Here is a 26,646-nt window from a genome sequence, read left to right on the forward strand (position 1 = left end):
GGAACCCAAAACCACAATACACGTACTGTATCGCTGGGGTAACAGCGAGTTACGGCTGTTCGGCTGAGAACATTTCTCTCTTCCCTCAAAACCTCCAAGCCTCCCGTTTTCTCTTCTCTTTCTTTTTCCTTCCCACTCTCCACTCTGCTTTAAGCTTACCACAGGTGAAGGTGGTAATTAGCTTTTGGACATCATGATCTCCACCCGCCTTGCGCGCGCCGGTGCGCTGGTAAGTCAATACCCTTTACTCTGCCTCGTCGGAGGAGATGGGCGATGCGCTCATTGCATCCTTCCAGATTCTTCAATGTGGATCTTGGACCCCAGATGAACTACGGTCTTGCTAACATGTCTTGTCTGTGGCAGGCCCCCAAGTCCCGTCTTGTAAGCAACACACACCTAATGCAGGTGCCACGCCAATATGTGGCCTTGCGGCACTCCGGATATGGGGTATATGCAAATGGCAACAAACTAACCAATGGCTCTTTCAGCTTTTCGGGACCCGGGCCTACGCTACCGCCTCCCCTCTTGACAAGAAGGTCGAGATGACCATCCACGAGAAGGTGAGTGGCTAAAAGCATTTTGACACCGAAAAAACGAACACCCGGCTAATTATGATGAATTTGATAGGGCAACTACATCAACTACAAGTACGATTTCCCCGCCTGACACGACGGAATGCAAATGCAAATGCAAATTGCAGAGTGGGCTGGATTTGACTAACATGATTTCACTTATAGGAAGATGAACGAGAACCTTGACATCGTCCGTGCTCGTCTGCAGACCCCTCTCACCTACGCCGAGAAGATCCTGTACTCTCACCTTGACGATCCCCATGGCCAGGACATCGAGCGTGGTACCTCCTACCTGAAGCTCCGTCCCGACCGTGTTGCTTGCCAGGACGCCACTGCCCAGATGGCTATTCTGCAGTTCATGTCCGCTGGCATGGCTTCCGTCCAGACCCCCACCACCGTCCACTGTGACCACTTGATTGAGGCCCAGGTTGGTGGTGAGAAGGATTTGGCCCGTGCCAACGAGATCAACAAGGAGGTTTACGACTTCCTTGCCTCTTCCACCGCCAAGTACAACATCGGTTTCTGGAAGCCCGGTTCCGGTATCATTCACCAGATCATCCTTGAGAACTACGCTTTCCCCGGTGGTCTGATGATCGGTACTGACTCCCACACCCCCAACGCCGGTGGTCTTGCTATGGCTGCAATCGGTGTCGGTGGTGCCGATGCTGTCGACGTTATGGCTGGTCTCCCCTGGGAGCTGAAGGCCCCTAAGGTCATTGGTGTCCGCCTCACTGGTAAGATGTCTGGCTGGACCACCCCCAAGGATATCATCCTTAAGGTTGCCGGTCTCCTGACTGTCAAGGGTGGTACTGGTGCCATCATTGAGTACCACGGACCCGGTGTTGAGTCCCTGTCCTGCACTGGTATGGCTACCATCTGTAACATGGGTGCCGAGATTGGTGCCACCACCTCCCTCTTCCCCTTCAACGACCGTATGTACGACTACCTGAAGGCCACCAAGCGTCAGAACATTGGTGACTTCTCCCGTGAGTACGCCGCCCAGCTCCGTGAGGACGAGGGTGCCCAGTACGACCAGCTCATTGAGATCAACCTTGATGAGCTTGAGCCTCACATCAACGGTCCCTTCACTCCCGATCTTGCCACCCCTATTTCCCAGTTCAAGGAGGCTGTCAAGACCAACAAGTGGCCCGAGGAGCTCAAGGTCGGTCTGATCGGCTCTTGCACCAACTCCTCCTACGAGGACATGTCCCGTGCCGCTTCCATCGCCCGTGACGCTCTTGACCACGGTCTCAAGTCCAAGTCTCTGTTCACCATCACCCCCGGTTCCGAGCAGATTCGCGCTACCATCGAGCGTGACGGTCAGCTCGCCACCCTCGAGGAGTACGGTGGTGTTATCCTGGCCAACGCTTGCGGTCCTTGCATTGGTCAGTGGGACCGTAAGGATGTGAAGAAGGGTGATGCCAACTCCATCATCTCCTCCTACAACCGTAACTTCACTGGCCGTAACGACGCCAACCCCGCTACCCACGCCTTCGTTGCCTCCCCCGACCTGGTCGTCGCCATGACCGTTGCCGGTACCCTCAACTTCAACCCCCTCACCGACTCCCTAAAGGACAAGGACGGTAACGAGTTCAAGCTCAAGCCCCCCACCGGCGATGGTCTTCCCGAGCGTGGATACGACCCCGGTATGGACACCTACCAGGCTCCCCCTGCCGACCGTGCCTCCATTGAGGTCGTTGTCTCCCCCACCAGTGACCGTCTGCAGCTCCTTGCTGGCTTCTCTGCCTGGGACAAGAAGGATGCCCTTGACATCCCCATTTTGATCAAGTGCCAGGGCAAGACCACCACTGACCACATCTCCATGGCTGGTCCCTGGTTGAAGTACCGTGGCCACTTGGACAACATCTCCAACAACATGCTGATCGGTGCCACTAACGAGGAGAACGGTGAGGCCAACAAGGTTAAGAACGCCTTCACTGGCAAGTACGACGCTGTTCCCGCCACTGCCCGTGACTACAAGGCCCGCGGTGTCAAGTGGGTTGTCATTGGTGACTGGAACTACGGTGAGGGTTCTTCCCGTGAGCACGCCGCTCTGGAGCCCCGTCACCTCGGTGGTCTGGCCATCATCACCCGCTCCTTCGCTCGTATCCACGAGACCAACCTGAAGAAGCAGGGTATGCTGCCCTTGACCTTCACCGACCCCGCCGATTACGAGAAGATCAAGCCTGCCGACAAGGTTGACCTTCTGTGCACTCAGCTCGAGGTTGGCAAGCCCATGACCCTCCGTGTTCACCCCGCCGCCGGTGGTGATGCCTTCGACATCTCTCTCAGCCACACCTTCAACGAGTCCCAGATTGAGTGGTTCGTCGACGGTTCTGCCCTGAACACCATGGCCCGCAAGGCTGCCAACTAAATGGGGTTGAATATTTGAACTCCAAAATCTCGTTTTTTGTTCCAGGGATCTCCCAGTCGATCGGCTGATCTGAGATGCCCGTGTAAACTACGTTCTCTCGTGTTTCAGCGCCCCAGAAAGAGAACGGAGTGACATCTACAGACCTTCGAGGGGGAATGAACGGGGGTTGTCACTCCTTCGCGTATGTGTCCCTTTTTTGAGCCGGATATGAGGAGTTGTGCTCTGGGAAAAATTTATGATCTTTTGTTTTAGGCCTATTGGCCTCGCGTTGGATTCCCGATAGTTTGGGTCGGTTCAATGGATATAGTTGCTTGATTTTCCTATATCAGTATGTGCTAAGATAGCATCCATACACTGTTTCCTTTATGTTCAAACAATTTAAATCTGTGCCATTGTAGGATTCCCGTACTTATGTGCACCATAAATTTCAACCAAGTAAAAACCTCAAAAGCTGAGATAAGCTGCCGAGGCCCGTTGCTTCTGCCCCGCAAACGAAACGGCTATCCCCCTTGCGCGTCATCGGCTTTGGGGATTCCGCGATCACATAGAGCAGAGAGGGGCAGTGGACCCTTAGGACTACATTTACCCCGGACATCCTATACCAACGTATGCTCCATATTCCCGATTTTCGGCGGTTAATACGATATCAACTCTTGACCCAAACGAAATCTCACAATCACCATACATACATCATGGCACAAGTTATTCCTCTTCCGGAGGTCGAACGCCTTAGTTCATCCGTGATCAGGATCCTAGGCGGGAACCCAGGAAAGGTAAGTGGGAAGAAAATCAAACAAAATGAAATGCAGTTGGGCAACAATGGTGGCTGACATCCACGCCTCTAGTTTACACTGCAAGGTAAGTGTCCAGACAGGGTAACTCGGCGCCCCTCTCCCCCTCCCTTTCTAGTCTCACCCCGGACTGGACTTGGCTCGAGCGAACCCCTCACTCACCGGTATCAGGAACCAACACATACCTGATCGGCCGGGGATACCACCGGATCCTCATTGATACAGGCGAGGGCAAGCCCACGTGGGCTGCACGTCTTGAATCCGTGCTGTCCGAAGAGAAAGCCACTGTGCAGCAGGCTCTGATTACGCATTGGCACCACGACCATGTGAAAGGCTTACCGGACCTACTGAGGATTTGTCCACAAGTCCAAATTTTTAAGAATCAACCTGACGACGGGCAGGCTGATATCCAGGATGGACAGGTATTTCGCGTGGATGGGGCGACGCTGACGGCGGCCCATACACCCGGTCACACAGTGGACCATATGGCATTTGTATTGGAAGAAGAAGATGCGATGTTTACCGGGGATAGTAAGTGATAAAGCACAGCTTCCCATAGCCAACCATTCCATATTAATCATGAGAAGATATCTTGGGGCACGGCACCGCTGTATTCGAAGATTTGAAAGTCTACCTGAATAGCCTTCACCGGATGCGAGATCGGGTTTCAGGCCGCGGATACCCGGGCCACGGGGCCGTGCTTGAGAAACTTAGTGTCCGCATCAGCGAGTATATCCAGCACCGCCAGCAACGGGAAGACGAGGTGCTCCGAGTGTTACGGTATGGGCAGCTCGAGGCTTCGGCGGGGGATGCGTCGCCCGAGCGCAAGGCGTGGACGCCGTTGGAGCTGGTGAAACTGATTTACCGGGATGTACCCGAAAGCCTCCATTTACCCGCATCACATGGGGTGCTGAAAGTGTTGATGAAATTGGAAGATGAGGGGCAGACGGTACATGATTCGGAGTCGGGGAAGTGGAGGTTAAGCGGGGAGAAGTCGGCATTATAGCCGGGGGTCCAGGGGCTCCAAGGTTGTAGTCTTGGGTCAGACAGACATTTTATATAAATATTGATGGTATTGGATCCCTATTAATATGCTAGCTTGCTCGTCGGATCAGAGCGGGTTATATGGTTCCGGAAGAAGCGTCTTGCATCTACTGAGCTGGAATCTTCTCTCTGGATTTACCCCCACGCTGGGATTTCGGATAATTTACATTAAAATCTGTACATATTCGGGCATACCTAGAATACCAGGCTCTATGGGTGTCAGGTACTAGGTATAGACCTGCATGTGGGTAGTGGATGTGATATTGAACATAGCAGATCTAGATGATCTACGTATATTATGGGCATGATCGACGTCAGCACATTGTCATGAATATCGGGCAGCTATCCAAGGTATGAATTATGTGTTTCCCCGTCCAATAGATTCCCTGTAATGATATGTTGTGGCTGGTATTAATGAGTCCAATCAAGGAGTGTGAATCGGGCCAGAACACGACAAATCCTGTATTTTTGTCAAACTTCATTGAACGGATCATCAGAAAGTCAATACAATAATAGCGTAAATTATTATAAAGCCTGTTCTCCTCATAGTCCCTCATCCCCCTCCTTTTTGATCTTTCCTTTTATATAATGACCTGATGTGAGTGCTATTGAAGAGCTCCACCGTAGCTAAAGTTCCAAGTTTCGAGGCGCTGACCTCACCTTCTTCCCCCCCCCCACCTGCCACCTGCCACTTGCTTCTTACCCTTTTTTTTTTTTCGACACCCCCACCACATTGGATCTGCATACTCGTGGGATGCGTGTCTGAAGGAACAGAAACAGGGAATTGTGGAGACTCTCACGTTTATGCTTCGCTCCTCTATCTTGATCCGTTGATCATCGGTTGGTTGTCTCTTCCCCGCGCTACAGTATTGCAAGGGTCTGACCTCCATTGTTACTGGAACTGTAGCTGCTATCCCTCTCATTCCCTTCGCCATCCATCATTAAACTTCGATCTATCAGAATCAACTCCCACAACCCAGGGCCTACTGCACTGAGCTGCCGAACTCCCCGCCACCATGCCGTCCCTTGAAGAACCCAAGAACGAAGCCCGACTGCTGCTAGTCTCGAACCGCTTGCCGATCACCATTAAACGATCAGAAGATGGAAAATATGATTTCTCCATGTCGTCAGGAGGTCTGGTCAGTGGGCTAAGCGGTCTGTCTAAATCTACGACATTCCAGTGGTACGGATGGCCTGGGCTAGAGGTGCCCGAGGCAGAAATTCCGGAAATGAAGGCGCGCCTTAAGAAGGAGTATGGCGCAGTGCCAGTATTTATCGACGATGAACTGGCTGACCGACACTACAATGGCTTCTCTAGTCAGTTTCACCCTGGTCAAATATTGTGGAGTTGACACTAACATCATGAGCATCTCGTTGCAGACTCCATCCTATGGCCACTGTTCCACTACCACCCCGGTGAAATCACCTTTGATGAGTCCGCCTGGGAGGCTTACAAGGAGGCGAATCGCCTTTTCGCGAAGGCGATCGTCAAAGAAGTCCAGGATGGCGACTTGATCTGGGTGCACGACTACCACCTTATGCTGCTGCCGGAGATGCTGCGCGAGGAGATTGGCGATAGCAAGAAGAACGTCAAGATTGGGTTCTTCCTACACACCCCGTTCCCCAGTAGCGAGATCTACCGAATTTTGCCTGTCCGAAACGAACTGCTCTTGGGTGTTTTGCATTGCGACTTGATTGGTTTCCATACCTATGACTACACCCGGCATTTCCTGAGCAGTTGCTCGCGCTTGTTGTATGTACACTGTTCTTGGGTTGAAAAATAACGTCAACTGACGAGCACAGGGGCCTTGCGACGACACCGAATGGTATTGAGTTCCAAGGCAAGATAATCACCTGCGGAGCCTTCCCCATTGGAATCGACCCTGAAAAGTTCAAGGAGGGACTGAAGAAAGAGAAGGTCCAGAAGCGTATTGCCATGCTCGAGCAGAAGTTCCAAGGGGTCAAGCTGATGGTCGGCGTCGATCGTCTGGACTACATCAAGGGTGTCCCGCAAAAGTTGCATGCGTTAGAGGTATTCCTCAGTGATCACCCGGAATGGGTTGGAAAGGTAGTCCTGGTACAGGTTGCCGTTCCAAGTCGTCAGGATGTTGAGGAATACCAGAACCTGCGAGCCGTGGTGAACGAACTGGTGGGCCGAATCAACGGCAAATTTGGTATGTACTGTTCTACGATTCAATTCTGACCGATGCTAATCGGCATTTGTCCTGAAGGCACGGTTGAGTTCCAGCCAATCCATTTCCTCCACAAGTCCGTCAACTTCGATGAGCTCATCGCTCTCTATGCTGTTTCGGATGCTTGCATTGTGTCTTCTACACGTGATGGCATGAACCTTGTCGCCTACGAGTATATTGCCACTCAGCAGAAGCGTCACGGTGTATTGGTACTCTCCGAGTTTGCCGGTGCCGCCCAGAGTCTGAACGGTAGTATCATTGTCAATCCATGGAACACGGAGGAGTTGGCCGGTGCCTACCAAGAAGCCGTCACCATGAGTGATGAACAGCGCGCCCTCAATTTCACTAAACTGGACAAATACGTTTCTAAATACACCAGGTAAGTTAACTCTCTTCTATCATTTGACCGGAGCTAACAACCTTCTAGTGCATTCTGGGGCCAGTCTTTCGTCACTGAACTCACTCGCATATCAGCTCATTCTGCTGATAAGTTCCAAGCGAAGAAAATCGCCCTTGCTGATAACAACGGCAGCGATAGCGATGTCCCTGAGCCTGTAGAAGTTGAATAGTCTATAGACTGTATCAACTTTGAGCGTGGAATAAACGTCTTGAATGAAACTTAGATGCTCTCACGACATGGATGTGGCGAAATTTTATTGTGATTTTGTGCTTGTTTGGCTGCATGGGCTTTGTCTTTCTTTTCTTTCATAGGGATCGGTTCCAAGAAAATCACCTACTCATCTAGATACAAATGAGATTTTTTCTTGATTGCTCTCCATAGCTAATGGCCCAGATGGAGTTCAACTAGGAGCAGCTATGACGGATGTTTCTTTTCACCGGCCTGTCATATGATTGTGGCCATTGTATAGTCATCCACTCTAGGGCCACGAACTTCTCTTCCACATCTTCCTACAATGACTGACTGGTTGACCGAATTTGGTGCGAATGCCATGAAGAGTCTGGCCCGAATGGGCACCAGAAACCCCAAACATTGCAATGAGACCCTGAACCTTCCTTCCAGAGACACCGGAAGAACAATCCGCGCAAACATCTATCGACCTTCCACTATACAGGAACCTACGCCAGTACTCCTCAACCTCCATGGAAGTGGATTATGATCCCGGCCCACGGTTCCGACGACGATTTCTGCTCTTTCATCGCAAATAATGCCAACTACACAGTCCTCGACATCCAATATCGCCTCGCACCAGAAGATCCATTCCCAGCAGCTTTCCACGACATCGAAGATAGCATCCACTACGTCCTTTCATGCTCAAATACATTTGACTCGAAAAGAATCGCCATCTCAGGCTTTAGCGCAGGCGGGAATCTCGCTCTATCAATCTGTTCCTCATCGACCTTTGTCGCCCGAGAGGCCATCTCGTCTACCATTGTTTTCTACGCACCCACCAATCTGGCAGAGGATCCTGGAGAGAAAAGGGCTCCGGAGTCATCGTCTAAGAAGATACCGGCGGCTCTCTCGCGGTACTTTCATAAGTGTTATATCCCATCGGGTGTGGATCCTAGGGATCCAATGATTTCTCCGCTCTTTGCTGATCCGGAAGTATTTCCCGGTCGGGTTCTTGTCATTACTGCGGCTCAAGATGCCTTTGCAGATGAGGGGGAGGTACTGGCGAGGCGGATAGGAGATTTACCGAATCGGCATGTTGTTGTCAAGAGGGCAGAGGGATGTCCTCATGGGTGGGATAAGTTTGCCGTAGAAGGGACGGTGTTTGGAGATGCTAGAGACATGGCGTATAAACTGGCGGTAGATACAATGCTTGGGAGTTGCTAGTATAAACTGGGGTATCAATGTACCCTTTGCATACCTTTATCTTTTCTAGTAGATCGTTGTCAGAAGGAGTAGGTACCGAGGTACATACTGGGGTGCATACGGAGGTAGAAGCTAGTGCATATCTCTGAATCAGGAAAGCCAGCTTTCTGTGCAGAGAAGATATTTTTGAAATCTGGTGAAGCGCGGGTCTGGCTTTCGAGCGTGTTCATTCTCGCGCCAAACGTCAAATAGGGCATGAGCTTGACGTTTGTTTTGATCAAAGGAGACACCATGAGACCGCAACACAGTGATGGCATCTCCAATTTCCAGACCGAGGACTCCGTATTGGCTTTTTAAGACGTGGCATAGCAATTTTAGTCGCAAATACTTTTCGTCATTGGTCATACGCAGTGCTGCGTCGCGTGCTGACAGTACTTTATCGGCAACCAGGAGCGCCTTGATGTCGCAGTATGCTTTGGTCACCGCGAAGAAGGCCTCAAGTAATTCGCCGTTCTCCCCTTTGGCGAAGTAGTTGAAGAGTCCATTAGGAGGAACTTCCAATGATCAGGGGTATGAAGCATCCACGAGTCCAGATATCTAGATCCCGTGTTGTCCTTAATCCATGCCGCGTTTTCCTCCATCTATTCGGTGATGCTCTTCGCAACCTGCTCGTCGGCGACATCCTAGTAACGGTGTAAATTAATGTAGATGCTATAGAATATCTTCCATGTGAGCACCGAGGATTTCAGTGCCCTCCGATCCGGCATCTGATTAATAATGATGATAATTGGCTCAGTTAGCAGAGCTTGGAGTCTGAGTAATCCTGAAAGAAAGAAGTGTCAGTGAACCATCCCAATGCTTGTAGACGCGTAGGGAATGAGTCTTACCATGTTGAAAAGATAACTCGAGGTAGTTGGAACTTGGAGAATGGTGCAGAACGGTGAGGTCGGATACCTTTTCTCCTAGTCAGTTGACGACTCGAATTTTTGCTCGGTCTCCTATTCGGTCTTCTCCTCAAGCTTCCAAGGTTGGTCTCAATCTGCTATCGCGTCTAATACTTTATTTACTACTTTCAGTACATCAAGACCTCAATGAATTCAGCTCGCTTCAAAGAGCTTATATCCGTCATTAATGAGCTTCTATGTGAGTCCTATATGATAGAATATCATATTATTTCATGACACGTGAGTCGGGCAGCACTTGAGGGCTCAGATACAACTAACATTGGATGTCCAGTCGTTTTTTATTTCAATGAATTTTCTGGTCACTCCGGGAACTGCATACTTCGTCATTCACCTCTTCACTTCTCTCACCTTCTTCCCTCAACTCTCTCTTCGTCTCTCATTTCTGCTCTTTTAATGCGTCACCTGATCTCACTTGGTCGTCATATCAATCACCATGCCAGGCGACTTGATATCTATCAGCTTGGCTAAGGATGTCTCGCGTAAAGAGGTAGCCAGGAGCTGCAATGAACTGAAGGTCTACTGTGACAAGCAGAGGATGAGGAAAATCGTGATATTATGGACGCAACCAATATCACTACCTTCGGTTCATACCAACAACAGATTGACGCGCCGATGCCTACGAAAAAGTTTCTCGATGACCCCCGGTCGTCTCCTCGTCCCATACCTAATTTTCAAAATGAACGAGTGCACCTTCCAAAAGGATTTTGTGAAATACAGATCACGATATTATGTTAAGATCGTGGAAACCATATGAAGACTCCTCAAACATCTTCTCATTATGCCGGTCTCAAAGCCACACCAAGCGGCTGCGTGGAAAATCGGCACTTTGTTCGATATTGGGCAACAACCATTGCAAGAAAACGACTCTTGATATGGGGTACTGCCGAACTGCACCACGGTGAGGGTACCAAAAGCGCTGGTAGAGGCTGGGGGCCTAAGGACCCCTTAATAGGCCCACAATCGCCCTGGAAGTGGGTTCAGCGAAAAGCGAGTGCAACTCATTGAGGACATGGCCTTTGGGACGAGGAACGGAGTTAACGTCTCATTGACTGTTTGCGTGATGAAATGGAGCTGGTCATCGAGAGATGGAGAACCCAAATGGGCCACCTGTGCCGACAGACAAAATGAGCGCTACTCGAGATACAGGTACAACACGAATCGAAGGTTCACCTTTATGTTTTGCCTTCAATGATGTATTTCCAAAGTCTCGGCCTGATCCGAGAAAATATTTCATTCTCACAGATGCGTGTTTCGTGAGGTGGCGTTTGGACAAGAAACGCCACGAATATGATCAATGCCAGTGATGCCCCATAATGCATGGCCTCCTAATGCTTCAGTGGTACGGAATTAAAACCCGAAGCCGCTATTGAAGCATACTGACATTACACGAGATGGGATTATCTAAGAAGGATTTTACAGCTGCGCTACACAGTCAGGATATCTATATCCGAGAATGGGCTATGGATGTTCGAGATGCTTATTAAAGTCTTCGAAATCATTCTGATCCAAAGATGCAAGAAATTTGGGTCCTGGAATACCGGAGATTTCGAGACGCAGCCCAGAGAAGCAATCTCTTTCGCCAGCTGTCCAATGATTCCGGTCATTGCGATGCGTCGGGCACTTGGCCCCTCCATATCCAGATGGAAACCAGCCTCCAGTCGAATATGGTTACAGTCAAAAGAATAGATCAACGATTCCATGGGACAAGCGACTATAATCTTTGGTATGGCAATGGGGATGAGCCTGAAAAGGCTATCAATCTTATTGTGGTGGAGGCAAAGGCCAGGGGACCTGGGGTTCGTTGTGGGTCTGGTGATTTGTCTTTACTTTGAAGATTCAGCGTCATTTGGCCACCCAAGTACAACTTTAAGCCAGGAGGGTCGCTAATGGAGCTTCGAACTCCAGAAGAAGTCCTTTGAAAAAGCTCCGATTTGCACGTTTTCCATTATGCCGCTAGTGCCAACAATGCGACCAAATTCCTGATTGTCCAATGCAAGCGTGCCGGTCAGACTTTATAGGACTAGTGGGGGCGTATTTATTACCTTATATTCCGTTTACGGTATCTCAATTCCTGCTGTCAGTCATCTTTTAAGAGGGGATTTTGTCCCAGAAAAAAGCGGGTATGTCCCGGGGAAGTCACTTTTCCTTAAACCGATTCTATTCCCAAGACCATCTCCCCTACGATATGCACAGAATGTCCATATCAATGACCCAGCTGTTCGACTTGTCATACTGGCAGATATAGGGCCTGAAGATGGGACGGGTGAATTCAGAACACTCTGTCCGCAGGTCGAACCACTCACACCATACAGCACGAGGAGAATCCAAGGGTACAGGATTTCTCTCAGGATGGTCAGTTCGACGCAAAGCGTCACAAGCCACTTGGGTGCCGTGGTCCATGGTTACGACCGGCCGTACGTCTGAATTCTCGTGAACCGGTGATAAGAATCTTCTCGCTTTCATCTATCGAAAGATGCCATATGCGTCCGAGTCGTCTCGACGTGCCAAGAAGGCCTGGGTCACTCAGTGTCTTGGTACTCGTTAATTTTCTTTTCTCACCTCATCAAGGAGCTCAGATTGTTATTTCTTACGTGCGACGGAGACGTCGCCTTTTCAGACGCAGGGGTTTCTGCTACGGTTTTAGCCTACAGACTTCACGTGCCTCATGTCAATTTAGTTCATAAGTTTTAGCGATCCTAATTGAGCTCCTCGTGATCCTTTCACTTATTTCCCAACATAAGGTAGCGTGTGGACGAAATAGCCTTCATCTGACAAGTGTTGCTCTGCGTACGGGAAAGCAATCGCCGTCACATTGTGTCTAGCAAGATCCTCCACGGAGCAATGTTGATTAACTTGGCAGATGGGATTAAGAGAGTCCATGCGTCGAAAAAAACCGATGAGGGTGTGTAGCCTGGGGCTGCGCTCTCTTTCCAGCTTGACGAGTCCACTTGAATCAGCATTCTTTTTGTTGGTGGCTCCAGACCGAGAATAGAGCAATTATTATCACCATGGAAGGTTTGGAGTATGGTCAATTGAGAAGCCCTGCAAGTCCTAGGCAACAAGGCTCTCTCATACTGCCCGCATCCACCATGAACTGAATGTTGCGCGACTTCTTGGCTGCGGCATAAGCCGCCACCCGGATGCTAACCTTGGGAAATCCCTCAATTTCAAGCCTTTCTGCGGGTAGATCCTTACCGCGGTCACCACTTAATTTTAGTGGATAGAACTGGACGTAAATAAGGAGGAATGGATCAGGATTGGGACTGACTCTGTGACCCTAGGCCTAAGCTCCAAACTCCGCAGCCAGTGAAAGGCGAGATCAAGCCCCATTTTTGGACCCTGAAAAAAAATATTAAATAGGGATTCAGACTGAGACCATGGTCTGTGCATTTTCCTATTACTCTCCACGTCCCCAGCTCTGCAAGAAAATTTATTTCCACTTACTCACTGAACTGAGCCATGATCACAGGCCTCACAAATCTGCTAGGTGGAGCGACTTCAGTTGTCTGATGTCTTATTTTCCCGCAGTTGGATATTTGACGATGTTTTCGACGATCATGTAGGGCCGAACCGATGCACCGTGCGGGCACCCCGATGAACCTTAATAAGTATACGCATTACACGTCAATGTTACTGCCAGAAGGAGAAAATAGGTGTGCCACAAGAAGAATTAGGGAATTCCATCATGCTCTACAATATGAATATAAGACTTCGGCGACGTACATCGTGCAGGCCTCTGACGGTGTTCCTCGGTATGAATTTCCTGGTTGCTATTTTCTTGAAAAACAATATATAGAGAGGGTCAAGACTGATCAGCTACTAAATGACGAGGAGCCTCTACTACCCAACCTGCTGAGTGGATTGATATGATCCATAAGAACTTATAGAGTCTTATAAATCATGCTTCGATAAGTGACGGACGACTGAGCACAATTTCTGGTAGTATAGCTGCATTGGATAATTCAATCTTTATATTTACACAATCTGATCCCATTAAGGTCTCTAACAAAATGAAAGTATCTAGTATAGAGCGGTTTGGCTTTATACCGAGTCATGCCAACAATGTACATCAAAGCAATAGTAACAATCCGCTCGTGTTTGCGAAGGCACGACTTAGAGCCCAAGAAGCTTCAATCAAGCTGTGTTGACTGAAACTTGACCTTTAGCAAGAGTCGGTGTGGCCGTTACCTCCGTTCTTGCACTCGTATCCACACTTCTCGATAACCTTGATTTCACCGTTGGAGCCTCCTAGGCAGGCGAACAAGGCGTTGTCTTGGTTTACGCCAGGGAATGAGCCCTGAGCATCTGCAAGGGCATTGCGGATTTGGATGTCGTAGTCGCCTTAATATTGATTTAGTAATTTGCCTTATTGTAACTCAAACTGTATAATTTGCTTCACTAACCTCTGGTCAGGAGAGCCGAGGCACAGTAATCGAACTGGGTTTGGCAGTTCTTAGCCGCACCAAGAGATACAAAGGCAGCCACGGAGGCAATGGAGAGGATGCTGATCTTGACCATATTGACGGTAGAAGAAGGTGTTGTTGATAGAAGAGAGTCGTGATTGGAAATGGTTGAGATTGGAAGTGGTTGTTGAAGAGAATGTTAGAGGGGATGGGGAGGGGGTATTTATACGTCCAGGTCAATATGAAATTGAATCGATTGATAATTCCTTCCCATCTTTTACACAGAGAAACTACGGAATCAATATCTCGAATCGTTGACAAATTTGGAAACCTGGCCCTGATCTACAAAGACGAGGCTCGCGTTGGTTCTTTGTCGTTGGTTTATTGGTCTGTCAATTCTTAGTTCCAAGGACGACTTCACCGGGTTGGGGCCGGCTCTACGTGCGAAACCAACTATACTGTTTTGAGATATAATTTGGACCCTGAATGTAACGTCCATCCAAGGATTAATCCTGCTACCTTGGTAGATCCCCCACCGCCACTTACCACTCCAGGACCCAACCTATAGAAAGACCAAATTCGCTCCACAGCCGCTGTGGGTTCAGCAAGCATGGTGTTTATTTGGAAATTTCTGTGCGGGGACGAATGTACTGTTCAGTCTACTACTCCGGCCCTAGCCCCAGCCCAAATCCCCTCAGAATGTTCAGGTTTTCATTTCAGACTTCCAGTTTCTAACTTATCAAGCTAGAAAGCCAATATTAGTCTTCTGTTATTCGAACTTGATGTACTATATTTCCGCTCTGGTAGCGGATCAATCGGCCCCCAATAATGCCAAGCATTTCCCTTGAACCTGCAGGTCCCTATAAGCTATTCCCAAAAGAGAAAGAGAAAATCTAAGACATTGCAATGACTAAAATTACATGTATGCATCTAGTGTTAGTCTGGACCCGCTACGTTAAAGCGGCCAGCACTGCCAGCAGAATTGAGGAGGGATGGATGAGTGGGGAACAGAGAGATCGGAGCCTTCATGGAAACCTATTGAAGTGATGAACATTAGCTTGATCTGGTAATGGAGCATTTTCTAGAGCGACATGGAGGGGTTCAAGGTTGAATGGTAATACCAGGGACGCGGTCACGTAACTAAACATTCCAAAGATTATTATACATTTGAGTGTCTACGAGGTTGAGAATAATTCAAATGACGGGTCGAAAAGGACTACCAATATTTCACTTTTTCTGGGACAACTAGGGGGGTAATCGGGAATCATCCAGCAATGAAGCTAATCCAAATAGTGTAATTATGTGACAGTCGGTTGAGCTTTTCCCAGGCGCTCCCTTTCCGTTCATTCATCAAATAAAACGGGTGACACCGCCACTCTAGTGGTGCCAGCAGCTGGCAACGTTGTACTCGTAATCACAAACACCGGTGCTCGCCTGGAAGGCAGTTCCAGGACCACAGGTCTTCAGAACGGGCTTTTCGCCGGCGGGGCATTCGAAGAAGCGGTGGCAGTCTTGGGGGTCAGCCCACGTCGCCCTGCCGTTAGCAGCGGCATTGACCTCATCAACGGCATCGACAGCATCGACGGCAGGGGCAGCAGTGGCCGAGTTGAATAGCACAAAGGCCATGAAGGTAGTGATCATTTGGTAGGAGAACTGCATGGTGTCGTCTATAGACAATCAGCTCCTATCAACCAGCTTTGAAAGGGTGTATGACATACTTGACTTGGGTTTTGCAGAATATGAAATGATTGATGATGATCAAGGAATGAACGGAAGTGACTGGAGGATTGTCAACTGTTGATGTTGATGGACAAGCATTGAGGCTGAGGTTGACTTGGACTTTATAGTCCAGGAACAACATTCCTGGTATCGGTTAGGGCTGCCTCAATACATATTTGAAGTGAATGTGGGGGACGACATGCCAGCATGCCAGACCCTCTTTACCCGAGAATTTGCATATTTGAAGTTAAAGTAGCGGCTATCCCTTGTGGCTCCCTAGTTCCGACTTTGTTTTGGTGAGTTGTTATGTAGTGGCTTTATGACAATCCATCAATTGGCGGACGTTGTGTCCGATTTACATTTTTATATTTTCTTAGCATTGACTTCAAGCCACAGATATTCCACTTCCACAAATCGTACTATCTCTTGCAATCCCGTGGTAATTCTAAGAATAAAAGCTTAATGGCAATAACAATGTTACATATTCTAGATTGGAGATACTTAGCATACTATCATGACAATATTAACACCTCACTGGCTGTTGTAGGACACATTTTGCAATCTCTCATCAGGGCCGTGAGGAAAAATTTTCTGGTGGAAGCATTATCTACAATAGTTCTTTAAATATCAATGACCGCCAGGCCAATTTCTGGTATCAGTGTGGATTTGATAACCGATGCTGAGACCGAATATGGCACCTTTGCCGGTAAATGGGCTATTATGGAATCGAGTCTTTCCATGAGGGCACCAGCAGTATCAATGACTGGCACCTCTTGTTCCTGGTACCTGAGGCATCTCACTGCAACACCAAAAACCTCCAGCCCAGCGCTCCCTATCCACAGACTAGTTAGTCTTGGGTCGCTGATTGACTGGGTGAAGAAGAGCGAGAAGCCCATCACTCTCAACTCCACTATCCTAACTGGAGAGTGCAGAGGTGAGCAACAGTAGCTGTGTGCTTGATCTCTGCGCCCTCTTTGAATGACAAATGGCACTAACATGCACTGGGTTCTCGACAATCCCTCTTATGATATTTGAATCTACGACTTTGACGCCTTCCCCCTGCTTATTTACTGAGCGAGCTACTCAGGGTATAACATCTCGTAGGTCGCGTTTATCGTGCACTTTCCTGTAGTCTTGACAGATAGGAAATTCTCGAGCCACATTTGTCTGATAACTACTTTGAACTCGGCTTTATGACTCAGTGATGAATTAAAGTGAGATTAAACATAAGGTTGCATTTTGTATTCCTAAGTCATTTGGTCCACGGAGATGAGCTCGAGATAAAATATGGGTATAATGCAAGAAATGAATCTTAGAAAAGAAACGTTCCAGTCAGACTCGGAGGCATTATGCATCACTGAAAACATTCTTAAAAATAGAGTGATTGCACTCACCCTTCCTGGGGTTGGTGTCGGTGTCGAGAACAGCAAAAACAAGTTCTTCGAAGGCACCTTTCCACTCCGGCTCATTCAGTACTTCCTTGTATATCCGGGCGGTCTCTCTGGTGGGATTCTTGAAAGCGCCGCAGCCCAAGGCACCGAGCACACCATGAGTGATATCATTCTTCACAAGAACACGTAGAGCCTGGCGCATCTTGTCCTTGACTACCCGAATATCTCCCGGGTGTGCTATTTACATCATATCAGCAAACAATAGCACAATTCGACTCTCGGCAAAAATATACCAAAGTATCTCTTGTCTTCCGTCAACCGAGGACACCGCAAAGCTGCCACACTGACCACGCCCACGATAAATATCTTGCTGTCTTCGTAGACCCGGCACCACGAGTTCACTTCATCTCTGAAGACAGCCACTTCCGGTGACCAAATGGCTCCAAACTCCGAAAGTGGATAATAGTGCTTGTAGAGGGTTGTGATCAGAGTGCTTCGAAGGCACAGAGCCTCCTCTTGCGCTAGAGAGCCCTTCAACCACCCGCCTCCTGGATCCTTTTCGCTGGCCATGTTGAGAACACCGACCCTGGCAGATGGGATGCGCTCGAGGATTTCCTTAGCGGCTGTGAAGCTGTCTTGGTCACAAACTGTGACTTTTGGTTTTGATGCATTCGGGTCTGGATGGGCTCGCGGTAGAAGTTCATTGTAGAGAACTGATCTTGGGTGAGCCTTAGTAGTGCTGATGATATCTGGAATGAGTGACTGGGTCTCTTCCGCCATGTCCTTGCGCTGTGCTCTCTTCGGAGGCTCTGGTGTGGCCGACATATTCCTGGATATTAGAGGAAGTGAGATTGAGTTGGATGAAAAACCTTGGCTTTCAGTTTTTGCTTTCGGTTCACAGGATGGTTCACGAAAATGTAGCATGAGATTTATTTCCAGTGATGAATGTGAGAAATACAAAGTCAAGGCCAGTTGCTGCCAAGGTTGTGGTGTCAAGCTTTAGGAAGACCAAGATGTCGTGGATGAGGCTTGTGTAGGTATCAGCGCGCTGGTGCCTGGTTGATCAACATGATATGTTCCCAACAAACATTGCAATGATCATGGAATATTTTAGTTTAAATACTCCATATTAATTAACACGGCCTATTTAAGTAGTGACCATATTGTAATAGCCAAATAACAATTGAACGCAATGAGAAATTCAGACTCAAGACTCAAGACTAGAAAGAACAGATACTGTAGACAGGTGATGTGCAAACAGTGCAAACAAAACTCCGAGAATTTCTCAACTTCAACTCCGCAAACCCGCAACATTGACCTCATCAACCTTTTCTCTACCGACTCCTCTCCAGGGTCTCCTCCCTAGATCTCTGCCTCTGATTCTATTGTTCGTAAGAAAGGGATCACAGAGAAATTTCACCCAAAATGCCCCCCAACCACATCATCCGGGCTATAATGCCCATCCGGTCAATCGCATCGCCAATGGCCACTCGAACAGCAATCCGCCCCTCCACCCTCTCAATCTCCCAGAGCCTCCGATCAGCTTCTACATCTTCTACTACACAAGAACCCACCAATCCCTCACCAGCTCCCCCCGCACAGGATCTCCAGCGACCCGCCCTGCTCCGCAACTACGCCTATGCCCTGAAGACCGGCACCGTCGAGTCAGTCGGCCGCATGGAGCGCACCGTCCGCGTCACCCACCGCCACAAAGTCTGGGACAAGCACATTGGCAAATTCTACCCCAAGGAAACACGCTACTTGGTCTCTGATCCTCTCAACTCGCTGCGCGAGGGTGACGTGATCGAGTTCTCGTCCGGCGCGCCCAAGAGCCGTCACGTCCACCATGTTGTTGAGCGCATCATTAATCCATTCGCTGTGCCAATTGAGGACCGACCGGCTGTTATGTCGCGGGAACAGCGGGAGCAGGAGCGGGAGCGCCGCTGGGCGGAGAAGTATGTGCGTCGGGAATCGCGTCGACAGGGCGAGGAGGTCGATTTGGTTGCTCGGGCAGCGGCTATTATTGGTGATGAGGCACAGAATCTTTCGACGGCTGAATTGATTCATAAGATCCATGCGGGTCAGGAGCGTGTGGGCAAGTTGAAGAAATTGGTTCTTGAGCGGACGGCTCAACCTCCGGCCGAGGCCGTGAAGGAGGAGTAATTCGAGAGCTTGTCATTATTCTCTTTGGTCTTGTGGACAATGTTTTGGATCCATGACCGCGTTGCATGTTGGATCATACTATGTACTATATTATACAGCCTCGTTTCATTGATACACATTTAAATTTTGCATCTAAGATCTTATCCCGTATTTTCTTAGGATACATATCCAACCTCCACTCATCTAAGATTGCTTTTTACGAGTTCTATATAGACAGATAATCCAGAATGTCAATAATAAACGTTGCGGCATTAATGAAGTATGTGCGAGAAAGAGCCCATCCAGAAAACTGTATACAAGGAAAAGCACGACCATTTTCCTCCTGTGGATGTGGTCCACCGATTCCTAAATCACTTGTAAATGGAAAAAGTTACTGGTATCACAGAAGAGAGACCAACTCCTTTGTCCTGAAACGACGAACAGTCCTTCTAACGCTGAAAATCTGCAATGCGCCGGTGTGGTGATTGTACCGTTATTTCGTAAAAGACTTGATCTGTCAAGGGTTCCCTGGTTGCCAAATCGGTCATGTCCGAATTTTATGGGAAGCTTTGCCTCAAATTGTAGCGGCATTCATGATGCGAAGACCTTGACCTTGAGGTCGACACTGCCAGTTGCAACCACACATCTGATCGACATCTTATTCGCGGCATTGGGGTCTTCCTTTGTGCCATTTACACCAGATGCCGTACCGTTGGCTCCAGCCTCGCTATTCGCACCAGTATCCTTGATCAAAGGAGGTGCCCACCGAATTGAGCTGACAAAGTGGTCATGAGCCTCAATCGTACGCACACACTTGCATTCCTGGGTAAGATCCCAGCATCGCAGTGTCTTGTCGTCTGCTACCGACAGCAAATATTTCCCACCAGGGTGGAAGACCAAGCCCCGTACCCAATTGTCATGGCCTACCAGGGTCTTAATCAGGTTACCCCGTGCATCCCACAGACGAATGGTTTTATCACGACCTGCGGATGCAACAAACTCTGCAGATGAGGAGGTTGGCGGTGGCTTCTTCTGGCCAGCAAGAGGTGCAAGATACTGATAGCTGGTGGCTGGAGCGAAAGCAACGCACTCAATGTAATGTTCATGGCCCAAGAAGGTAGCTTTTGTCTCTCCCGAAGAGAGATCCCATAGCCGAGGGACTTGATCGTCACCCGCAGAAAAGAGGAATCGGCCATCTGGAGAGGGTACAACATCACGTACCCAGGCGGCATGCCCCTGCAATGTCTTGACACAATATCCTGTCGTTACATCCCATATCCGCAAGGTCATATCCCGAGACGCGGAAACCAAGAGATTCCCTGACATTGGAGATCCTGCGGCCCCTGACGGGATGAAGCGAACCGCAGAAACACTATGATCATGGCCTGGTAGGGTTCTGATATTTTTATATTCATCGGCAGGGTCCCACAGCTTGATAGTGAGATCCGAGGAGCAGGATGCAAGGAGAGTCCCCCCTCGCGGGCCTCCATAGTCCACATCCAAGACAGCCCTCGTGTGACCCTTGATCGTGCGTTCGAGCTCGCCCAGCTCCCAGTCCCAGATCTTAATGGTCGTATCTTCTGAGCCGGACGCGAGAGACGAGAAAATCGGGTGAAAAGCGACACTGGTAATCGGTTGTCGATGGGACTCTAGGTCGTGACGACCCGGCGCTCGGGGCAGCCAGGAGGCGGGGTCCTGATTTCTTCGTGACAACGACGTGGGAGTCGCGGTGTCCAGCTCAGCCTGGAGTGAGGCGCATCGCGATTCTAAATCCATAATCTAAGACATCCAATGAATCAGTCTGCCAGTTCTCTATCCCTCCTCACCGACATGTGAATAATGCTCCCACCTTCTTCTGTAATCGGACTACACTAGTCCACTTCTTCTCTAAGAGTCCCTCATATTTCTTGAGTGTAGAGTCATCGACCGTGACCGAGTCACCTAGTTCCTCTCGCAACGCTGTGGAGCTTTGGGATAGGTTCGCCGAAGCCAAGTAGGCAATGATTGACTTGTGTCTGCAGTAAGAAACACGTCTGTTAGTCTGTGATCATTGTCACATTCGACTCCATATAAGGGCGCATACAGCTCCTCCGCCTGTCGCGCCGTGAGTAGCTGGCTCATGGTGCCGGCGGCTTTGTGTGTTTCCCAGACAGTCCTCAATCCACCTCCGCATACACCGGAGGCCGTCGCTTGCACGAAACCACGAAGGGAACGGTCCAAACAAAGGGCTGAAGATCTTCAGAGACAAATTGACACCAGCAAAAAAGAATTGAAATCCCACTTTCTCGACGAGTGTAATTTTCCTTGTCTGTAGGAAGTTCAAGTAAAGGTTGAAGATCCACCGCGGGGTTTGAAGCAACAAAACAACGACACCGCCAAGCCCACTTGTTTACTTCCCGATCTGTGTTTATTTCCCTTCCCCTCCGCTTTAATCAACTTCCCCATCCCTCGAATTTTGAGGTTTTATGATTTGAACGAGGACTTACTTTCTCTTTTCTATCCTCTTCTTAATTTACTTTTACCTTTACTGTCAAGTGCCCGGCGATCGGCATCCCTGATTGCGACTGAGGCCCATCCCGAATTTCCTCCCGTCCATTTCTTTGGGCACCAAAACCTCCCGGTAAGGATATCGCGGCCTTGCCAGAGGGGCAGGAGTCCTTCTTGCAATTTCTTTGTTTATTCTACGCATTGACGGTCTGTCTGTGTAACTTCTTGCAAACAACGCTGACCAACGCTGCGTTGCTAGGTGCCGAACCAGTTACACCATCTTTGATCATCTAGCCTGTCACCATGGCGGATGGTGAACCAGATTTCTCCTCCTTGCCGTTACCTGACCGGTTCGCCCATAAGGTGTGTTCTCTCTGCCCTCCGATCCGAAGCAATTTGCCAAAACGACGAACCTAACTGACCATGATACCTCCATTCGATAGAACTGGAAAGTCCGCAAGGAAGGATATGAAGATGCCAAAGCACAATTTGAAAAGACACCCGATGAATCAGCTGCCGTATTTACACCATTCTTACAAGACCCCGGTTTGTGGAAAGGGGCCGTCGCGGACTCCAACGTCGCCGCGCAGGTGGAGGGTTTGGGCGCATACTGTGCGTTCTTGAAATTCGGAGGCGTACAAGCATGTACAAGGTATGACTCCATCTTTCAAGGTGCCTAGCCTTTGCTCTGTGGGCTCAATGATTGACTCTTCCAGAACTCGCAATCTCACTATCGGCCCTATTTCGGAAAAAGGTCTACCGTGTGCCAGACCAGCTGGTAAAGCCAGCGCCCAAGAAGCTCTTCTATTATGCGTCGAATTAGATAAAGCCGATCCTGTCCTCGAAGACCTTTTGCCTACATTATCACACAAAGTACCCAAGGTGGCTGCTGCTACTTTGAATGCTTTAGCGCTCATTTATCATAACTTTGGATGTAAGATTGTGGATCCGAAGCCGACACTGAAGGCTTTAACTAAGGTGTTCGGCCATGCGGACAAAAATGTGCGCGCCGAGGCGCAAGCTCTCACTGTGGAGATGTATCGATGGCTTCGTGAGGCTATGAAACCACTCTTCTGGGGTGACTTGAAGCCGGTCCAACAGCAGGATCTCGAGAAATTGTTCGAGGCTGTGAAGCAAGAGCCAACACCAAAGCAAGAACGATTCACTCGTGCCCAGCAAGATGCGATGGCTGAGGCTAGCGCAGCTCCGTCGGGCGGTGGTGGTGGTGAAGAAGAGGAAGAGGAATTTGCTGAAGATGAAGAGCCCGAAGTTCTCGACCTTGCAGAACCTGTCGATGTTCTGCCGAAGGTGGCTAAAGACTTCCATGACCAACTAGCATCATCAAAATGGAAGGACCGCAAAGAAGCGTTAGATGCATTCCACAATGTGATCAATGTTCCTCGGATTCAGGATGGGCCATATGATGAGATCGTGAGGGTTTTGGCCAAATGCATGAAAGATGCCAATGTTGCAGTGGTGACGGTGGCTGCTAACTGTGTCGATCTCCTGGCAAGGGGCTTGCGCAGCTCTTTCATGAAATACCGAGCCACTATCATGGTGCCTATGCTGGAGCGTCTTAAGGAGAAGAAACAGACCGTTGCCGATGCTTTGGGTGGAGCACTGGACGCCGTGTTCTTGTCAACAGATCTTTCGGACTGCCTAGAGGACATTCTGGAATATCTCAAGCACAAAAACCCTCAAGTGAAGCAGGAGACAGTTAAGTTTTTGATCCGCTGTCTTCGTAACACTAGAATTGTTCCAGCCAAACCGGAGGTCAAGTCCATCGCCGATGCAGGCACCAAGCTCCTGACCGAGTCCACGGAAGGTATTCGCGCCGGTGGTGCAGAAATCCTTGGTACTCTTATGAAGATCATGGGCGAAAGGGCTATGAATCCCTACCTTGATGGACTGGACGAAATTCGAAAAACTAAGATCAAGGAATTCTTTGAGACTGCCGAAGTTAAGGCCAAGGATCGGCCCAAGCCAATTGTGGCACCTCCCAAGCCCGCTCCGGCAGCGAGAAAGGCCATGCCTGGAAAGAAGCCAATGGGCCTGAAGAAACCGGCTCCTGCTGCCGCGCCTCCGGTAGAGGATCCCCCACCTAAGGCGGCTCCTAGAGGTATACCCTCGAAGCTCGGTGGCATACCAAAGTCTGGTGGTCTCGCTCCCCCTGGCTCGAAGCTCCGAAGCAAACTCGGTGGTCCAGGAGGCATAGCCTCACCAGTGAGACGAGCTGCTCCTCCCCCAATGGAGGAAGATGTCCCCCCTCCAGCTGCACCAAAATTTGGCCTCGGTCGCGGTCTGGCTGGTCGCCCCATCGCAAAGCCCTCGGCAGCAGCTGAGTCGGCTCCTGCCCCCGCTCCGGCCATGAGTGGTATCTCAGCGGCAGAACGTGCTGAGCTTGAAGAGCTCCGCGATGAGAAGGAGAGGTTTGCTCGAACCATTGAGGAAATGAAGTCTGAGCGTTCCAAATTTAACAATCAAATTACCGAGCTTCAGAACCAAAATGCTCAGCTGATTGAAGATCACACTAGAGATGTCTTGAGCATCAAAGCAAAGGAGACTCAGCTGGTTCGTGCACGAAGTGATGCAGAAGCTGCTGAGGCCAATGTTCAAAAGCAACAGCGGGAGATTGAACGGTTGAAGCGTGAGTTGGCACGAGCCCTTCGAGCAACTGCAATGAGCCCGCCCCATGGATCATCAGAAAGTGGTAGCATGGGCTTCTCGGAACACACATCAATCTATCATGAAGCCTCTGGTGGAACTCCCTCAGCGGCACGATCTAACCTCCATTTGGGATCTCGGTTTGAGAGCTCCCGGCCTAGGAGCTATACCTCAGCCAGTCCGAGTGAAGAGAAAGAAAACAATGGCTACGAATCTCCAGGTCTCAGCAGCCGAGATGGTGGCCTTGGCCGACGCAAGTTGAGTCCGAGCTACGGCTACTCGGCCGTTGGAAGCCCAACCCGCTCATCAACTCGAAACTCCACCAACCACAATGATGAGGACCAAATGCCGCGGTCATCGGAGCCTGCAGAAAATTGGAAGCGGGCTGCCGAGGTGACTAGTCAGCTCAAGGCACGAATTGAACAAATGAAGGCAAGACATTTCTCTATTTTCTACCTATGAATAAGCTGCTGACACAATGATAGGCCCGGCAAGGACTCACACGACCTCCCCCTCAACGTTAATGACACAATGACCGCCATTATGCTTATATTCCCCTTTCTCCTTCAACGTGTGTTTAGACTGGGCTTTCTTTATGCTGTCACGACCTGATCTTGTGATGGGCATCTCCAGTCTTCTGGGTGCGTTGGGCTGGGCTTTGTGGCCTCTGTACTTTATCCCCCTGGCTGTTCCTTTGCGATTGGTCTTTTGTTCCACTGTAATTCGCCATACCAACGTTTACCCCGTCTGTTTCGCCCCAAATTTTGTTCTCTGGGCTTTCTCCGGTTCTTTTCTTTGGGATGTCTTGTCTTATTAATTAACCTTCTACCCTGGATGATTCTATTACCTGCCTCGCGGCGGCTTGTACAGTGTGTTTACCAGTCCTCGAGTGTTTAATACATTTCTTGTATAGTAACCTGTAAAGTCGCAAATATAGATTATTGCGTTAGATTTCCTGAGGTCCCCGGTGCTGGTTTACACTTTACATTACATGGTATTGTGCATGTTAGCATATGGCCGTACCCAGTCATCTGGATACTTAAAAGGTTCAAGCATGATCAATTCCACATTGCTTGCTATGATTAAATCATGCGCTGCTCTTAGCTAAGGTATTATTGTTAGTTCATGCAAATGTAAAAGATCAATATGGTCAAGGTAAATTTCGTACTGAAGGCTTGCCGCCTCACAGAACAACTAATATTTCTACTATACCTACTACTTACCTCATTTACCATCTATCCAGTCTCCTACCCAGTATCCTACAGTCACCGTCAGTTTTTCGAAAGGTTCTATTAAAGGAATTCCCAAACTAATAAGTAGCAACCCATTCACGTCCACCAAAAACTTTGCGAGTACCCATCAATTGCGGGTCATCCAAATGCCCATCATTGGGTGGGTCATCTAGCATCTCCTTCATGAGATCGCTGTAGGTCTTATGCTGGGTGTGATCAACCTTCATGAGGTTGTCTCTCAAGTCCATGTCCTTGGTCTTCTTCTTGCAGTACCACAACATTTCATTGGAGTCATCAATCACATCCACTTGAGCCGTATTTTCATTGAGCCGAATGAACATTCCAGTAACCTTCTTTTGCTTTGCCACAGGTGGAGCCATCTTGAATTTTTGACAAAGTAGATAGTCAACACGTAGGACGAAAGTGCAAGGAAATGGAACGACGCGTCACGGGTAAATAAAAACCCGTGGAAAGGTTCTGTGGAGTTAAAGAGAGGAAAAAGAAAGATGAACAGGAGAGAGGGAGATGAAGAGAAATGAGAAATAAAGATGGGCAATAAAAAAAGGGAAGAGAGGTGAAGAAGGGAAAAGAGGCGAAGAATAAAAGGAAGAAGAAAAGTGGGGTGTAACGGACGCGAAGTAAGTGAATGATGTGGAATCTGCGAAGCATATGATGATACTACAATCAAAGGTCAAGAAAAAAAGTATCAACTGTAGCCTGGTTGTTCGCAACCCATACCTCTATCATGTCCGGTCGATTATTTCGTACTTGATTTGCTGACTTCCACTCATGCCACGCAGAGCCCATACCCCGGCGCCTCAGCAGGTATAGCAAAATGCCCACTAAGGAAAAAGTAAACGTAAAGAGAATGGGAAAGAGAGAGAAAATAGGCCAGA

At 49.1% G+C, this 26,646-nt stretch overlaps 12 protein-coding genes across 12 annotated transcripts; 7 read left to right on the forward strand and 5 right to left on the reverse strand.

The window, feature by feature from the left end:
• Positions 1-102: 102 nt before the first annotated feature.
• On the forward strand, positions 103-2,946 carry acoA (aconitate hydratase ACO1; the record flags this gene model as incomplete). The annotated part of the gene is made up of 5 exons (XM_057134871.1): positions 103-229; positions 364-381; positions 489-560; positions 628-647; positions 738-2,946. Exons 1-5 carry the CDS (start codon positions 194-196, stop codon positions 2,944-2,946), a joined length of 2,355 nt encoding a protein of 784 aa, XP_057000807.1. The 5' UTR covers positions 103-193.
• A 692-nt stretch (positions 2,947-3,638) lies between these two features.
• Positions 3,639-4,743, forward strand: N7520_000937 (uncharacterized protein; the record flags this gene model as incomplete). Its single annotated transcript, XM_057134872.1, has 4 exons — positions 3,639-3,719; positions 3,792-3,804; positions 3,909-4,268; positions 4,325-4,743. 4 exons carry the CDS (start codon positions 3,639-3,641, stop codon positions 4,741-4,743), a joined length of 873 nt encoding a protein of 290 aa, XP_057000808.1.
• A 1,054-nt stretch (positions 4,744-5,797) lies between these two features.
• On the forward strand, positions 5,798-7,542 carry N7520_000938 (glycosyltransferase family 20 protein; the record flags this gene model as incomplete). Its single annotated transcript, XM_057134873.1, has 5 exons — positions 5,798-6,098; positions 6,162-6,534; positions 6,585-6,955; positions 7,013-7,352; positions 7,401-7,542. 5 exons carry the CDS (start codon positions 5,798-5,800, stop codon positions 7,540-7,542), a joined length of 1,527 nt encoding a protein of 508 aa, XP_057000809.1.
• Positions 7,543-8,087: 545 nt separating this feature from the next.
• Positions 8,088-8,768, forward strand: N7520_000939 (alpha/beta-hydrolase; the record flags this gene model as incomplete). Its single annotated transcript, XM_057134874.1, has 1 exon — positions 8,088-8,768. The coding sequence occupies one exon, from the start codon at positions 8,088-8,090 to the stop codon at positions 8,766-8,768; it is 681 nt and encodes a 226-aa protein (XP_057000810.1).
• Positions 8,769-13,874: 5,106 nt separating this feature from the next.
• N7520_000940 (uncharacterized protein) lies at positions 13,875-14,230 on the reverse strand (the record flags this gene model as incomplete). Its single annotated transcript, XM_057134875.1, has 2 exons — positions 13,875-14,053; positions 14,116-14,230. The coding sequence occupies 2 exons, from the start codon at positions 14,228-14,230 to the stop codon at positions 13,875-13,877; spliced, it is 294 nt and encodes a 97-aa protein (XP_057000811.1).
• A 1,262-nt stretch (positions 14,231-15,492) lies between these two features.
• N7520_000941 (chitin binding peritrophin-A domain-containing protein) lies at positions 15,493-15,774 on the reverse strand (the record flags this gene model as incomplete). The annotated part of the gene is made up of 1 exon (XM_057134876.1): positions 15,493-15,774. The coding sequence occupies one exon, from the start codon at positions 15,772-15,774 to the stop codon at positions 15,493-15,495; it is 282 nt and encodes a 93-aa protein (XP_057000812.1).
• Positions 15,775-16,464: 690 nt separating this feature from the next.
• On the forward strand, positions 16,465-16,782 carry N7520_000942 (uncharacterized protein; the record flags this gene model as incomplete). Its single annotated transcript, XM_057134877.1, has 1 exon — positions 16,465-16,782. One exon carries the CDS (start codon positions 16,465-16,467, stop codon positions 16,780-16,782), a length of 318 nt encoding a protein of 105 aa, XP_057000813.1.
• A 399-nt stretch (positions 16,783-17,181) lies between these two features.
• Positions 17,182-18,053, reverse strand: N7520_000943 (uncharacterized protein; the record flags this gene model as incomplete). The annotated part of the gene is made up of 2 exons (XM_057134878.1): positions 17,182-17,462; positions 17,519-18,053. Coding segments are annotated over 2 exons (816 nt in total), but the record flags the coding sequence as incomplete, so codon positions are not given.
• Positions 18,054-18,650: 597 nt separating this feature from the next.
• On the forward strand, positions 18,651-19,388 carry N7520_000944 (uS17 family ribosomal protein; the record flags this gene model as incomplete). Its single annotated transcript, XM_057134879.1, has 1 exon — positions 18,651-19,388. One exon carries the CDS (start codon positions 18,651-18,653, stop codon positions 19,386-19,388), a length of 738 nt encoding a protein of 245 aa, XP_057000815.1.
• A 570-nt stretch (positions 19,389-19,958) lies between these two features.
• N7520_000945 (WD40 repeat domain-containing protein) lies at positions 19,959-21,488 on the reverse strand (the record flags this gene model as incomplete). Its single annotated transcript, XM_057134880.1, has 3 exons — positions 19,959-21,146; positions 21,217-21,382; positions 21,451-21,488. The coding sequence occupies 3 exons, from the start codon at positions 21,486-21,488 to the stop codon at positions 19,959-19,961; spliced, it is 1,392 nt and encodes a 463-aa protein (XP_057000816.1).
• Positions 21,489-22,157: 669 nt separating this feature from the next.
• N7520_000946 (putative spindle pole body component) lies at positions 22,158-25,042 on the forward strand (the record flags this gene model as incomplete). The annotated part of the gene is made up of 4 exons (XM_057134881.1): positions 22,158-22,217; positions 22,298-22,506; positions 22,571-24,950; positions 25,004-25,042. The coding sequence occupies 4 exons, from the start codon at positions 22,158-22,160 to the stop codon at positions 25,040-25,042; spliced, it is 2,688 nt and encodes an 895-aa protein (XP_057000817.1).
• An 873-nt stretch (positions 25,043-25,915) lies between these two features.
• Positions 25,916-26,130, reverse strand: N7520_000947 (uncharacterized protein; the record flags this gene model as incomplete). The annotated part of the gene is made up of 2 exons (XM_057134882.1): positions 25,916-25,942; positions 25,972-26,130. The coding sequence occupies 2 exons, from the start codon at positions 26,128-26,130 to the stop codon at positions 25,916-25,918; spliced, it is 186 nt and encodes a 61-aa protein (XP_057000818.1).
• Positions 26,131-26,646: the final 516 nt, after the last annotated feature.

Source organism: Penicillium odoratum (assembly GCF_028828045.1).
Source record: "Penicillium odoratum strain IBT 22623 chromosome Unknown utg000001l_segment0_segment0, whole genome shotgun sequence".
Lineage (NCBI taxonomy): Eukaryota > Fungi > Ascomycota > Eurotiomycetes > Eurotiales > Aspergillaceae > Penicillium > Penicillium odoratum.